This window comes from Engraulis encrasicolus, chromosome 22, assembly GCF_034702125.1.
Source record: "Engraulis encrasicolus isolate BLACKSEA-1 chromosome 22, IST_EnEncr_1.0, whole genome shotgun sequence".
NCBI classification, from domain to species: Eukaryota; Metazoa; Chordata; class Actinopteri; order Clupeiformes; family Engraulidae; genus Engraulis; species Engraulis encrasicolus.
Genome location: NC_085878.1, coordinates 31268242 through 31284363, shown reverse-complemented (window position 1 = coordinate 31284363; position 16122 = coordinate 31268242). Strand labels below are relative to the sequence as shown.

General features: G+C 47.5%; 1 protein-coding gene across 1 annotated transcript in view; it reads right to left on the bottom strand.

Moving 5' to 3' along the window:
* tent4b (terminal nucleotidyltransferase 4B) overlaps positions 1-16122 on the bottom strand; it is a 40714-nt gene that overhangs the window by 21850 nt on the left and 2742 nt on the right. The window contains exon 2 of the mRNA XM_063188550.1: positions 714-837. Coding sequence (XP_063044620.1) covers positions 714-837 — 124 coding nt within the window. The remainder of the gene's footprint in view (positions 1-713; positions 838-16122) is intronic.

Below are 16122 nucleotides of genomic sequence, written 5' to 3'. Positions count from 1 at the left end.
ACAAGAACAGCTGACAGCAAAGCATCAAGGATATCTGGCCTTCCATCACTCCCATTCACTGTTTCTGCCATTGACTTCAATGTTAAACGCATCATGGCCGTTATTAAGACAGAGAGAGTCCTAACCAAGTATTGAACATTGCATGTTATGTAGAAAGTACCAAATTTCAACTGATTTCATGTGCACTGATGTGAAATGAATTTTGATGAAGAAAATTGTGATTTTATTACAATATTCTAATGATGCGAATTCCCCAATTCATGGGTTTTTTGAGCTGGAAGACCAAAATATGTAAAAATAAACAATTTAATGATTGGAATAGTTAAAAAACTGGGTCATGAATCTATAATCCATGACAGTTTAACATTATTGATGGAATTATGGAAATAAATCAACTTTTTCATGCTATTCTAATAAAGTGGCCTGGAGCTGTACATGAGCCTGTGCCCGTATAGAGTCCATGTGTGTGTGTGTCTGTGCTCGTAGAGTCTGCGTGTGCGTGAGTGTAGCGTCTGTGCCCGTATAGTGTGTGTGTGTATGCAGTGTGTGTGTGTGTGTGTGTGTGTGTGTGTATGTAGTGTGTGCGTCCGTGTAGCGTGTGCGTCCGTGTAGCGTGTGCGTCCGTGTAGCGTGTGTCTGCATGTAGTGTGTGTGCCTGTGTAGTGTGTGTGTATGTGCGTGTGCGTGTTGTGTAGAGGTGTCGGGGGTCTTACGTCAGCGGAGGGCCAGAGGTCCTTGATGACCCGCTTGATGCGATCCACCACCTCCAGCCTCATACTCTCCTCCTCACGACGTGGAGACATGTACTCATAGAAGTCCTGGATCTCCTCATGGAGACTAGAGATGGAGGAGGAGAGAGGGAGGGGAGGAGGAGGAGGAGGAGGAGAGAGGGAGAGGAGGAGGAGGAGAAGGATGAGGAGAGAGAGGAGGAGGAGGGAAAGGGAGAGGAAGGAGGGAGGGGAGAAGGAGAGAGGGTGAGGAGAGAGGGTGAGGAGGAGAGATAGATAGAAGAAGGAGAAGAGGATAGCAATAAAGACAGAGAAGCAGAGAAGCAGAGAGAGAGAGAGAGAGAGAGAGAGAGAGAGAGAGAGAGAGGGAGAGAGAAGGAGAGAGAGAGAGAGAGAAGGAGAGAGAGAGAGAGAGAGAGAGAGAGAGAGAGAGCGAGAGAGAGAGAGAGAGGAGGAAGAAAGATTATATTAGATCATTACATACATACATTAAACATGTACATTAAATATTAAACCTCTGGAGTTATTAGATCATAAATGCACCTTTTTAATGTACAAAAACAAAAAAACACTTAAATGAGCTAGCAAGAGAGGGTGACAGAGAGTTGGTTAGATAAACAGAGGGAATGAAATGACAAGTGACTGGGAAGACTGCCATAGCTGAGGAGGAAAAAAAATGTCCATTTTAGTGAAGGCAGTGACGATGACCCAACCAAACTTTGGCTGGTGGGCCCGATGCCAGATGAAGAGTTTTCAGCGTGAGGTAAGCGGGAGGCCAGCGCAACGTCCCCAGTCATAAACACACGACGAGATAAACAACCGTCTAACATCAGGGCCGCCATCTCAGCGCACAGTAGACCGTGCGTCACTTCCAAGACTCGAGCCAAAGAACCAGACATTTCTCTCACATTGGTAGATGAGGCAACAGGCAGTGCCACTTTTCTTGGCACCACAATGGCATCGTTTGTTAACTGCAACGACAGGCAAGAAGAGAAAAAGCTTCAAAAGTGGAGAAGACGCGCTCACACTATCGTCTAAATATTGTAACAGTTCTTAACTGGGTGCTAAATAAAACAGAAATGAATGAAGGAAGCGAAGGACAGCACTCTTCTGATTTTTTCTTTGTTTATTCGCCCACGAACGTTTTGGGCAGAACCCTTCTTAAGCGTGTGATGGCCATTGCCAGACAAAATCTGAAGAGTGCTGTCCTTCGCTTCCTTCATTCAAGAAGAGAAAAAGGCCATATGCGTCTAGACACAGCCTTTGAGTTTGTGGTCATAAATGGCAAATAACATTGGTATATGCAAATGACAACAAATACAACAATTTGCTAAAGATCATCCACTATGCCGATGTTTTCTTGCGAATGCAGTTAAAGGATTAGCAACAGGCGGTCTGAAGCAACTCACTGACATTTAACAGCTGACATTTTTAAAGAGCTTATAAGCCCTGCTACAGGGAAGCGACTACCGATAAAGTATTTGACCTTCTTCAATCGGCATACTGCAAAATTCCCAGAACACAGTATACCTAACTAAACCCTCAATGGAAAAAAGAGAAGGTAAGTTAGGCCTACAAGGCCTTACCGTGGCACAAATAAAGGCACAAAGCCCCCCAGAAATACTTAAAAATTGTAAAAAAGTTAGGCCTACTAAGCCAATCATAACACCACCCGTCTTAGTCATTGTTGATGTGCTCGCTTAAACAAATATGAAAATACTCGCTCAAGGAATGAGGAAGATCACGATCTGGAACAGAGTTCCTGTGTGGCACAGAAGTCCTGGCTCTCTTCACTAACCCTCTCACTCGCTCTCTCTTCCCAGAGCGCTGATGCCAACTAGGGCCTGTTGGCACTGCCCAGGGCCCCCAGGCTGGTGCCAGGCTTGGACCCCATGGCTGCACTGCCATGCCAATTTGGCACTGCTCCGATGATTCACACTGGCAAAGACACACACATTCCACTTCCACATGCCCTAATATGCCACCCGTGCCTGGGCACACCAAATTGCTACCCACATTCATGACTAAATGCATCAAATGTTATTAATATTATTAAGTATATCTTCTTAAAAATAATACAATTGATACATTTAGTAAGGATTATTATTAAATGTATGTTCTTAATACTCACTAAATGTATCCACGAGGCGTGCACTTGCTAGCCCTACTCTGCACCACGCGGCCGTAAGTCATCTGCCAAAGAGGCAGCTTCATTTCTGGGTGTCTGCGAGATATACAGCTGTGTGGCTGGCTGGCCTGGCTGGGACAGGGCCAGGAGCGTTTTTAAAAGGCCCAGGCAGAAAGGCAAGGGAGGCAGGCGGCGAGTGAGTGAGTGAATGAGTGCAACTGCTACTGCGTCGTCACACGTGGAGCTCAGCTCTCGGTCATCCGCCATCATCTCTGGCACGAGGGCCTATATCAGGAGCACAGAAAACTCCCTCTCCTGTTACTGGGCCGAGGGCACCACATTCTCCAGCCAGTAACATGCTGCAGAGGCACAGGGGGACTGAGGAGAGGAGAACCAATGTAGCGCCGAGCGGTAGCCACTTCAAAAGGATGACGTAGGCAGCAGATACAGTTTATCGGTTTCTTTTAATCCCTGCCCTTTCACAGCTTAACTCGGGCAATAGGAGGTGTCCCACAGAAAACAATCAAAGTAAAACTAATCACTCACACAAACTCCCCACTACTTTCACACGTATGCCCGCAATTAAGTTCTCCTTAGCTCTCAGGTGGGTGAGCGAGTGAGTAAGTGAGTGAGTGCTACTGCGACGTCACACGTGGAGCTCAGCTCTCTGTCATTCGCACACGAGGGCCTATATGAGGAGCAGAGAAAACTCCCTCTCCTGTTACTGATCCTAGGGCACCACATTCTCCAGCCAGTAACATGTTGCAGAGGCACAGGGGGACCCTGACAGAGGTAGTGAGAGAGAGAGAGAGAGAGAGAGAGAGAGAGAGAGAGAGAGAGAGAGAGAGAGAGAGAGAGAGAGCGAGAGAGAGAGAGAGAGAGAGAGAGAGAGAGACAGAGAGAGAGAGAGACAGAGAGAGAGAGGTAGAGAGAGGTAGGTAGGGAGAGAGGGAGAAAGAGAGGGACAGAGAAGGAGAGGGGTGACGGAAATAAGAGAGAAAGGTGTGTGTGTGTGTGTGTGTGTGTGTGTGTGTGTGTGTGTGTGTGTGTGTGTGTGTGTGTGTGTGTGTGTGTGTGTGTGTGTGTGTGTTGAGAGAGCAAGCGACTGTAGGGCAAGGCTGCTGTTGCCGCACGTGCCCTGTATGTACTCTGAAGGATTGGCCTTTGCTCTCTGCTGTGGGGCTCGAGGGGAGGGTGGGGAGGTGGTGGTGTTGGAGGGGGGGCAAGGTCACCTTGCTCTGCTCCATTTGGTCACTGGGACCTTGAGCACACGCCTCCGCTACTTCCACAGTCAACACTCGCCCTGCAACAAGCAAACACGGCACGGCGTCCGGCAGGCGGCCACTTCAAACACGACAGGAATAACAAAATACTTCCAGCGCCTGCCAGTCAGTCCAGTCAGGTGAGCCTGGCTGAAGGCCTCCCTCAAAGCGCCTTACACTGCTCGACCCGCGCCTCTTATACATACCGGCGCTTAGGGCTGCACAATTAGTCGAAATTCATTGAAAACTCAAGATTTTGGCCATGACGACAATTTTTTTTTTTTAAATTGCGATTTTTATCGTGACCACACAGGGGGCAATATAGTGACCTGCCTTCAGGCATTCTTGACGCAAGAACATGTTGACACTGACAGGCTGGTGTTTCTGGCAAAAAATCTGTAGGCCCACCTAAGCTTCATGCTATAGCCTTTAACATAATTACAATTCAGTTTTATTTTGTTCATCCCTTATACTGTAGCATAATACATTCTTGGTTATATTCGTGATTTTAAATAACATTCGCTAAACGTAACCATGTGGGGTTTTTTGTTTTTAAAAACGGCTTCTATTTTTTAGCAGTTGGAAGAGTTTGGTGCTCCACTAGAGCAGAAACTCATCCTTTAACTATGTGGCTTCAGTGTGGCCCCCTGAGAAGAGAGTGGGGTGCAGCTGGAATATCTAGGAGGCGACGGTCACGCCCATAGATCTGCAGCATCCTCCTTCTCCAAAAACACACCGCACCATCTCACACACCCACACACACACACACACACACCAGCTCCCAGACTCCTCCAAAAGCACAGGGGTACATCTCATCCCTCCATCGCAGCTCCCAGACAGGGAGTGGTGCGGTGCGGTGCGGTGGCAGGTATACCTGTCCCTAGGAGGATGCAGAGATTAATGAGCTTCTCCACGCTGCTAGCCTGCTACTCAGCTTCACTCTCTCCTCTCCCTTGCTTTTGCAGTTCGCTCTCCATCTCTCTTTCTTTCTTTCTCTTTCTTTCTTTCTTTCTTTCTTTCTTTCTTTCTTTTTCTTTCTTTCTCCATCCCACACTTTCAGCCACCCACAACATTCCACAGGGCAAGCTGCTCCTCTCTCGTCACAACAGCAGCATTCCCCCCCAAAAATGTAAAAAAAAATAATGAATAAATCGTAGTTAGAAAATGCTTCCACTGTGTCCTCCTAACCAACATACCTATGTCAATGATGGGGGGGTGGAGCTGTCTGTCTGTAATATTTTGCAGTTGAGAACTGAGCTGCTGCATGACAGTAAGGGGGAGATGGAGGAGAGGGAAAAAATGCAGTTGACAGAAAGCTTCTGTTGTATGTTTCGTGAGAATCATCCCCATATGGGGGAGATGGGGAGAGGAGAGGCCAGTCTAGGTGTCCGAGGGGAGAGACACATGGCTAATCATCACACAGCACTATGCTACAGTAGAGAGCTGCTGGATTTAAGGACTTGTGTATGGGTGTGCGGGTCCCAGTCGGCAATGAATGACATGCTACAGGCACATCAGCATGGAGTAACCCAGCTTACTGCGACGCATTGTTATATAAAGAAACGAGTCGTGTAATTTGACACACTGGCGTCATGTGCACAGTTAGCACTATATGGGCTAGTGAACAAATGAACACCGAAAACAGTCTGCGGGTGCCAGCACCTGTGACGTCAGAGTCATTCACACTTCTTAGGAAGCGAAAGCAACAAAACAGCATAGTGTGGTGACGAGAGTGTCAGATTTTCTCTGCTGATTTTTGTATAGCTGGACTTTAAGGGGACCGACAGAGTGGAACTTTTAGAAGAAGTGCCTTGCCTTGCTGCCCTGCCGTGGCTCTAACGGTGGGGCACTGGGCTGCTGAACCAGCGAACAGCCAAACAGTGCCACGGGTCCTTCATCACCTAACCCCCCCGCTCCCCTCCCCCCCCCTTCTCTCCACAAAAAGTGTCCTGTCTATCTCTACTGTCCTGTCACTAATGAAGTCTAAAAGACCAAAAGAAATGTAAATCTTAAAAAAATAAAAAAAAAGAACTGTACATGAAAGAGACAACCCAGACGACGCGCGCACATGTACGCTCTCGCGCACACACACTCATGCATGCACGTATACTCTCTCTCTCTCTCTCTCTCTTACACACAAACACACACATGCATGCATGCTTGCACGCTCACACACACTACAGCACATTCTCTGCAGTGGCCCAATGACAGTATTCAGTCACGCCCAGCCTACCAGCCAGTCTGCCTGCCTGCCTGCCTGCCTGCCTGCCTGCATGCCTGCCTGCCTGCCTGCCTGCCAGTCTGCCTGCCTGCCTGCCTGCCTGCCTGCCTGCATGCCCCCACTGCAACAAAGGGGAGCTGCAACATGAACACGCCCAGTACAGTCAACAGCCACGGCAAAGGGACTGCAGCAGCAGCAGCAGGTGCACACCTTAACCCTTATTCACACAGACACACACACACACACACACACACACGTGCATGCACACACAAAAATACACTCGCGTTTACACATAAACACACGCACAGCGAGCCCACACGCTCCCTCAAACAACCGGATAAAACAGAACTGCATACAGGGCCTCATGCATGCACTCGTGCAGTCTGTCTGGAAGTCCTTTCTTTGAGCGCAAACTTCTGAACAAGTGCATGATACGGCTAAAAATAGTCAGCATTTCTTGCATTGGCTGAGTGACAAACCGGCAAGTCAGTCACCCTACAGTCGATGCAACAAGACTTGAGAACACCATGTTCCAAAGCGTACTGCTGTCATCATGTAGATCATTGACTAGTTAAGCTAAGGTATACCGTACTGTTGTTACAGGTTTTTCTTCGCAGAATAAACCCTATGCCTCCCACCACTCTGACATGTCCAGGCACAGCGCTTTAATTTACTAGCCCAAGTTCAAGTGTTTCTATTTGTCACACGTGCAGTCTTCAACTCTTAGAAAAACATGGTTTTTATGCGCTTCAAAAAAAAAAGAGGAGAGGGGGTGGGGGTTGGGAGCAGGAATCAAGAGATATTGACATGACCTATGATGCCGCCATTGCTCGGTCACATGTATTATTAATAAAACTGCACCCACAGTTGAGAAGGAAGCAGCAGTGTATTTCTTTTTTCAAAACCAAGGGGGGCGTTAGCAGGCTTATGATGAGCTCAGGGAGGGGCGTTGGGAGGCTTATGATGAGGTCAAGAGGGGCATTTGTTCATAAAAGGTTGAGAAGGGAAGGGAAGTTAGACATACCCTTTGCATCTCCCCTTCGCAGAAATGGATTGACAACGCAAAGTTGCTGCTTCTTGTTTTGCTCTCCGTGCTCCTCATTCTCTCCCTGGGCCATCCCATAACCCGACCTGACTAGTTCTATGCCTATGCCCATGCCCATTCTTCCTCATCAGACTCTCGCTAGATGGTTGGGTTCCGTCTTGCTTCACAACAACCAATTGGAGCTTTGCCATTGGCCTATATTTCTCCAAAAAGGTGTGGATTTTGTCAAAACTCCTTACACTTGATAGGGGAAGCACTTGTCTGACAAGTTCAAGGAGCTGCTTCTTTAGCTGAATACAGTTAAAGAATCAATATCATTGTTTCCCCTCCGCCACTACGTTTCAATTTTGACTACGTCACACCTATGAAAATCCCACAATCGTCCTGATTGGTTCTTCTGCGTTTTGGTTTGGTGGCAGGGCGAATCTGAAGGTTTTCCAAACCCTTGTGTGACCTCACGGAGTTGAGCAGAAATGGCGAGACTCTGCCAAAGACGCAGTAAAATACTATGCAACCAAGTCAGCATGGCCAAGTTGGCCATCTCTTCCATCTCAAATCCGCCCCCACCCCGATCAAAATCGACTTAAGTATTTCAGCTCAATGGGACGATATTAAGGCATTGACACGGTACCATCGTGGACCTGAAAGGCATCTGATTGACTTTAGCGTCAAACAGTGTCATAGGCATTTAAGTCATTGGTTAAGCTCACCCTCTGAGAACTCCAAACTTGGGACAGTTTGGCCAGAGCAAGAGTTGTACTTCGCCATCTATCCACGCCTGCCAAACTAACACACAGGACCAACACTTTCTTTCCCCCCCTCTCTTCCTCCCAAGCACACGTGCACATACAATCTTCCACGGACTATGATGAGTCACACACACACCGTCCACATTACAGCTCAAAGCACAAAGGACAGGCAGGCTGTCAGCAAGGCGATGCTCAAAGTTCACTCAGGCAGGAGGCACTCCTGAGAAGCACCGAGCACACGCACACACAACCTGCCAGCTTCCTTTCCATACTGAGGGACGGTAAGACAGAGAGACCATCAGACAGACAGACAGACAGACAGGCAGGCAGGCAGACGAAGAGAGAGAGAAGAAAATAGGTATAGGAAGAGGAAATAGGAAGAGAAACGGGAGGCAGTCCAGAGAAGCACCAAGCACACACTACCTGCCAACTACATTTCACCACAAAAGGTGTGTGTGTGTGTGTGTGTGTGTGTGTGTGTGTGTGTGTGTGTGTGTGTGTGTGTGTGTGTGTGTGTGTGAGAAAGCGAGAGAGAGAGAGCGAGAGGGTGAAGATAGAGAGACGGTCCAATGTGCTCACACAGCAGGACTGATAATGAGCAATATAAAAGCTGTCAGGGCATCTGCACAGGAAAACAAATCTCTCTTTCTAATTTTTATTTCAAGTGCTACGGGCGGCACTCACGTGCAAGCAGCACACTCTTACGTGCATAAAAACAGTAGGCAGGCTCAATATTCACACACACAACCTGATATCTGTGGCTATGCGCGCGCGCGCGCACACACACACACACACACGATGGCGAGGCCCCTTGTTCTGTAGTGGAGAGGCAGGGCAGTGGGGACAGGATAAGTTTCGTTTCCCAGCTCTGAGAGTGGGGTGGGCTGGACTTCACCAGTGACTCACTGCAACACTAGCTCACTTTCATTTCTGGGTTAACACGACAACACGTGACACACACACACTTTAGCTTAAAGGCGTGGTGCTGCCCATTCAACTGCTCCGTCACCCAGCCAAAGGAAATCCTAAAGTACACCTGATGAGCACTCGTATCCCCATCACTCACACTCACACTCACACACACACACACACACACACACACACACACACACACACACACACACACACACACACACACACACACACACACACACACACACACACACACACTCACACACACACACACACACAATATTGTCATTCTCATGGTCATTTTCAAATAATATAATGACAATGGGATAAAAATCTAATTTTGAAAGTGTTGCGGCAGGGGCCGCTAGATAGATACTGTAGGGAGATGGCTAGATGGATAGATAGACAGACAAGGCAGACAAAATGTTCAGTGTCTTTGATTTTAATCGAAAGTACACCAACGCTTTTGTGTCATTGTGCTGAGTGAAATGCACCTATCGGTATTTAGTCTCTTGGGTAAAACAAAGAAGCGTGCAAAACTATAACTTAAGGTGGCCAAAGAAGCGATCATGCTTGTAAAAAGATATATTGTAGGCCAACGATATATTGACTTATTGAATATTGTGACAGCCCTACTTCTCACTCCCCATTCTCTCGCTCACCCTCTCTCTCTCTATTCCTCTGCCTCAACCCATGCCGTTTCTCTGCCATTGCTTTAATGTCTCTGTAGGAACATACAGATCTGCTGGCTGCCTTATCATATAATCCGCCTGCACACAGGCACAAACACAGGCCTTCATCATATGGAGATTATGTAATATTGCACAGAGCGGAGCAGAGCAGAGCGGAGCAGCACAAGCACAAGCTCAAGCTCGCCTCAGCACGGGACAGGACAGCCCAGCACAGCACGAGCTGCCCAGATGCCTACAGCCAATCCTGACGCTTTTCAGCAGGGAGAAAAAAGATGGGAAAAAAAAGACGTGTGCGTCTGTGTGTCTCTCTCAAAAGAGGCAGAGAGAGAAAAAAAGAGAACAAAATGGGTTGAATATTTAAACAGGAGCCATGCGACAGCTCTCCCAAAGTCACACACACACATACAAAACACATGTACACAAACACATGTACGCACGCACGAAAGCACACACACAATTATACAGAAATACAAACACGCAGTGGTGTGAAGGCAGAGCCCAAAGTGAAGCGGCTAAATAAACAACAGGACAGAGCCGTGGTTTTTGAAAGCCTGGGTGTGGTGGTGTTACAGAGAGTGGGGAGGAGAGGAGGAGGGACGAAGAAAAAACCCAACAACAACAAAAAAATCTGTACCAAAAGAGGCGGAGGAGAAAAAAGAGGACGAGAGAGAGAAAAATAAAAAAAAGCAGGGAGAGGAAAACAAAACAAACACACATGAGGGCCATCTGCTCTGTCAGCAGGAGGAGTGTGTTTTGCAATGGCAAGAGTTTAGGCCTTATCAAAGCCGCAGATAGGCACAAGTGGGCAAAGGTGTGCGAGTGTGTGTACAGTGTGTGTTTGTGTGTGTGCACACGTGTGTGTGTGTGTGTGTGTGTGTGTGTGTGTATCCATGATGCGTGTGTGTGTATCCATGATGCGTGTGTGCGTAGAGAAAGTGTGAAAGTGTATGATTGTGAGTGCACGGATGCATGCGAGTGCGTGTGTTAATGTGTCAGACCTGGAGAGTACGTGCACATCATGCCTCATAAACATCACATGTTTACTCCGTGGCCATTGGGTTGATGTATATCTCCTGCAAAGCGTTTTCCTCAAAAGGCGCGTTCAGGCCGACAGAGAAGCGTGCTGGTGCCCGTTCCGGCACCTAATCTCGAACCGGCTGGCGTGTTCACACCACAAGCATGTGCGCTTAGAAAATGGAAAGTTGGTGTTCACCATGCGAACCCAAAAAAACGACTTGTTTTTTCCCTCTGCGAACCATGACAACCACATAGGCGTCAGCAGTTCAGATATCCACCACAGACCACTATGAACATGGGTGGATCTCAGGTAACTAAGCACTTAAGATGCGACCATAACTGGTGTGGGAACCGGCGGCAGGGGCACAGTGCTGGGACCCGTTTTCCAAAAGCATAGTTGATCACCAGTAGGAGTATAGCGGTATAAAAGAAAAAATCACGGTTCGGTACATACCTCGGTTTTCGGCTCACTATTCGGTACATTTACAGTATATGGGAACAAAATGCAAAAAACATTTTCCTATTTGGTTTATTTCACCAAAATATTGTGAAAATACAATACGCCGGGTCGACCTGAAAACCGTGTAAGTGGAGATATAGTTATGTCCCCATCCCCCTCCCACGTCTCATGTCACCATCCCCATCCTCACATCACATCGCCACCCCCACCTCCACCTCCACCTCCACCTCCACCTCCACCTCCGCTGCTGCTGACTGGGACTGGTCAGGATGCAACAAGCCACTTGCCTATAAATACTGCAGCAGGATCAGGGACCAAAATAACCCGCTGCCCAAGTTTCAGTCAGGAGCCTAAACGAGGAGCACGCACCGGCGGCCTGCAATCAGACGCCACGGCGGCACACACGTCGTCCACACACAGACAACAACGGCATGACGACGTCAACACACGATATGTACACTAAACACACCGAGAAGAACCAGACGCAAGCTTACAACGTCACAAGGCCTAATCGGGGTTTAAATGTGCTGCAATGTTCTAGTGCTTAAAGCTCTCTTTAGACTTCTCCTGCAGCTGCAGAAGACGTACTGTCAGCGGGGAGGTAGCGGCAGATTACAGGCATTTCAGCCTGGGAGAAGTATACATTCAGCGCTGCAAGGGGTCCTTCCAGCTCTGAAGAGGGGGGCGTCGTGGCTGTTTGGGTAGGTGATCTGGTCACTTGGCAGATCCCATCAAAGTAGACTGTTGATTTCTTCTTTGTTGTTGTTTGGGTGTTTTTGTTTATCAGCAGAGCATGGAGGCACTGGCTAGTACGGTAACCACAAACACACCTCGGCCAGTTCTCTTCTCAGGCAGCCGAGAGTTGGGGATGGCCGGGATGAGATGAGATGAGATGGGGAAGGATACTGTGCTGGTAATATGAGCTCAGGTGAATGGAGCAGGGGGCTGGGGTTGCCTGCTTTCACCTCAGTGCTCACTCACATCTCTGTTGTGAAGACGAACGGTCTTCCCCCAGCCAATCGGCAAGTGTTTTGACACCCATCCCAAAGCTTTGACATAAACATCTGCCAGTATGTGCAGAGACACAGAACATGGCAGGCCGGCCAGCCACACAAACTCTCTGACACACACACACACACACACACACACACACACACACACACACACACACACACACACACACACACACACACACACACACACACACACACACACACACACACACACACACACACACACACACACACACACACACACACACACACACACACACACACTTCTATTCCATTCCCTCAGGCTGTGGTCTGGACCTTGTGTTTAGAGCAGCAATAAAAAACACGCAGCATTCCATAGAGAGAACACGTCTGGAGATATGTAAGCCTATCGTCTTCACGTACACACACACTTAAACTCTCTCCCATGTTTAAAGCCCCTGAACATGCACGCACCAACCTAGGAAATGGTGATAAAAAATAATAGGACACCAGGGTGCGGCAGCCACTGTGATCTTTGATGTCAGTCTCTCTCCCCTCTGCTTAGCTGACCTGACATGGTTCTGTAGCACATTTGTCTAGAAGGCCGCTTAGTAACAATCAACATCCCTCATGTTGTCATAACCATTCACTAGCCATCCTTTGAAGAACTCTTCCAAAATGCTATATGTCCATTTGTATATCCAAAAATAGTCCTGATGAGGTCTTACAATAAAAAAAATATGTATTAATTGCATTGAAATGGCTTTTTATAGTGTTTTATTTAGGCTACAAGACAATGTGCTTGCTGCACAGTCTGAAAATACTGTGTATTCACTGATTCCACTCAAGCCAGCGGGGAGATGAGTCATGGAAAAGCCTTTGAAGAATTCTGTCACAGAAGTTTTTTTTCTTTTTTTTTAAAGGATATAATTTCCTATGATTAATAACCACATTGCTAGTCAATGAAAGAATGGTCCAAAAAGAGACACCAAGAAGCATGCTCTCTGGTATGTTGTGAGTCACTCAGAGCAGAGCATCAGCCGGCCCTAGTCAACGTCTGTCTCTTCCCTTCCCAGGCCCTGCTTGCTTGCTTGCTCAGCCAGTACCAAAGATGGGCCTTTTGACAGCGCAGGCAATAAACTACCTGACTATCAGGCCCGCACGCAGGCCCGCAGTTCAAACATTAATCAAATGAGCATTTCAAAGCCCTCTTGTGCTCTGCTCTCCACTGGAAATATATTTCCATTTAGGATTCAAGATAGTAAATTCAGAGACAATTTTTACAGTACTACAGAGAAGGTGGCTCGTATTCAATTCTCTGACATAGATTCTGACATTCAATTCTCTGTTCATAATTTTCTGTCAGACAAGCTTGAGCCATGAACGTGCTTGCACACACACGCACACGGACACACACACACACGGACACACACGGTAAACCAGCCCCTAATATACGTCATTGAAGGTCTGTCTTTGCAATACTGAGAAATGTTTGACTCCTGAGCGTAGTAGGCTGCTAAAGTTTAAAAGGATTGGATTCGCCTTCACTCACTGGCTAACATCTTGTGACATGTCACATTTAGCCTGGCTAGTCTAAGCATGCCAACAAACGTACTACGACTTAAACGCATTAGACTAGTGAACGTCCTCCCCACAGACACCTCGTCTGAGTCTGCACTCTGCACACTAATTGGTTAAGCAAGATTCTATCTCTGAGGAAGGCCGCGTCAAAGTGGACCCATGCCAGACAGACACTGTACAAAATTAAACCAAGAACGAAGGGTTGGCTTAACCAGTAACCAGCCTACTAAACAAAACACAAAGCCTTGGCTACAAAAAAAATCTCCATCAACTTATAGTCCTGACTGTTTAGTCTCATGCACAGTGTTTCTGGCACAAACTGCTAGCTGTACCTCAGGCAGCTCATCTTCCTTCTACTCCTACATCACCTCCTTGCCTCCTTGACCTTAAGCCTGCCAACGCCCCACTTAGTATTGAAAAATAAAATAGACTAGTGCCCCCAATGGGGACTAAGCCCCGCCCCCATTCAGTTGTATCTTTCTCAACACCCCCCTTGGGTTCCCCAACGCCCGCTGGGGGGCTGTACCGCCCCCGTTGAGAGAAACACTATCCTACATGAAGGCTGCTGGCAGGGAGGGCGGTGCTGTCTGGATGCACTACGCTGGCCTGACAGTGGCAGAGCTACACCATAAAGTAAAGTGACAGGACCTGACTGAGGGGGATAGTGGGGGGATGGAGGCTGTTGTCACAAAAAATGATGCTGAATGGCGCACACACACACACACACACACACACACACACACGCGTCGCACACACACGCACGCACGCACACACACACACACGCACACAGACCTAGCTGCTCACATAACTGGATAGAGAGAAATTGCTATTAATTCTACAAGTAGAAAAAATGTTTGAAAATGTCTTTTCAAAAGAATAGACAGGGGAAGAGGAACTACAAGAAAGACAGACGGGGGTGAAATGGAAGGCTAGACTTTGCTGTAACATTCTTTAAGTAAGCTTTTTTTTTTTTTTTTTAAAGTCAAAATAAATATTGGAGAAAAAAACAGAGGCAGAGGGAGAAAACGAAAGAGAGAGGAGAGGGGGATGAAAAGGAGACAGGAGCAGGAGGAGAGAATGATTTCGAGGAGGGGGCCAACCTCACTTGATGGGCGTGCCAACAGGAAGCAGTCTAAATGTCAGTAGGTTCCCTGACTGTCACGTGTTGCCAAGGCTCTACACTGACACACTCACTGCCATGGCATGTGGGCTTCCTCACTCAACAGCTAGATTAGACTCGCCTACCACTCTGTGTATATACACATGTGCACTGCACACATACTTTCTGGACGGTGACCAAAGTCAACTGTGCATGGTGTGCCAACACACACACACACACACACACACACACACACACACACACACACCTGCACCGGTGGGCACACTGACTGGTACTGATCAGTTAACCTCACCTACAGTCAGTTGGTTCAAATGTGTACCAGATGTGCTAGGCCACTAATCTACTGATACAAATTTGGGGGAATGAAGACAGCTGAAACCGAAGTCCACCAAACACCACTTTCCCCAAGATGACTGCTCTGTGTGGAAGACACAAAAAAAGCCTCTTCTTCTAATGCACAAAAATAAACAACTTCTTAAAAAAAAAAAATTCTGACACGTTAATGGGAAACGAACAGTCACTTACAGTTCCCGTGTCTACAAATAATACTCTGAGAAGTTATTGGCCGAAAAAAAAAGAGGTAAGCGCATTAAGCGGAGAGTTTTACAAAACCTTGCTTATAAGGTTATTATTAGGCATCATTACTTTTCAAGCAACCTAAAAAAGCAAGCAGCACCACACAAAAGTAGCCATAGGCTTCCTTCCCACCCCCGCCCCCATTACAGAGGAAATCCCTCGTCTTTCACAACACTCTGGAAGGAGCACGAGCTCACAAGCAGAGCAGAACTCCCTCAGTCCCTTGGCCGTTGATTGGTCACTACACCCCCGTGACATCACAAAGCCCCTGATCGGGTTTCTTAGGGCTGAAACGGGAGGCTGGGTTTGGGTTTGTTTTGAGGGGAGAACAGGGCTGGAACATTGTCAGCGTGTGCAGCATGTAAACACCTTTTCTTTCTCTCCCAACGCACACGAGAGCTTTGGAGTGGGGCTGGTCAAAGAGTTACATCAACACACACACACACACACACACACACACACACACACACACACACACACACACACACACACACACACACACACACACACACACACACACACACACACACACACACAAAGGAAATGAGAAATCCACAAATGGAAATGGCTACGAACTAACACACACACACACACACACACACACACACACAGAATCCCCTTGAGATAACCAAGCACATACTGGAATGTGCATAAACA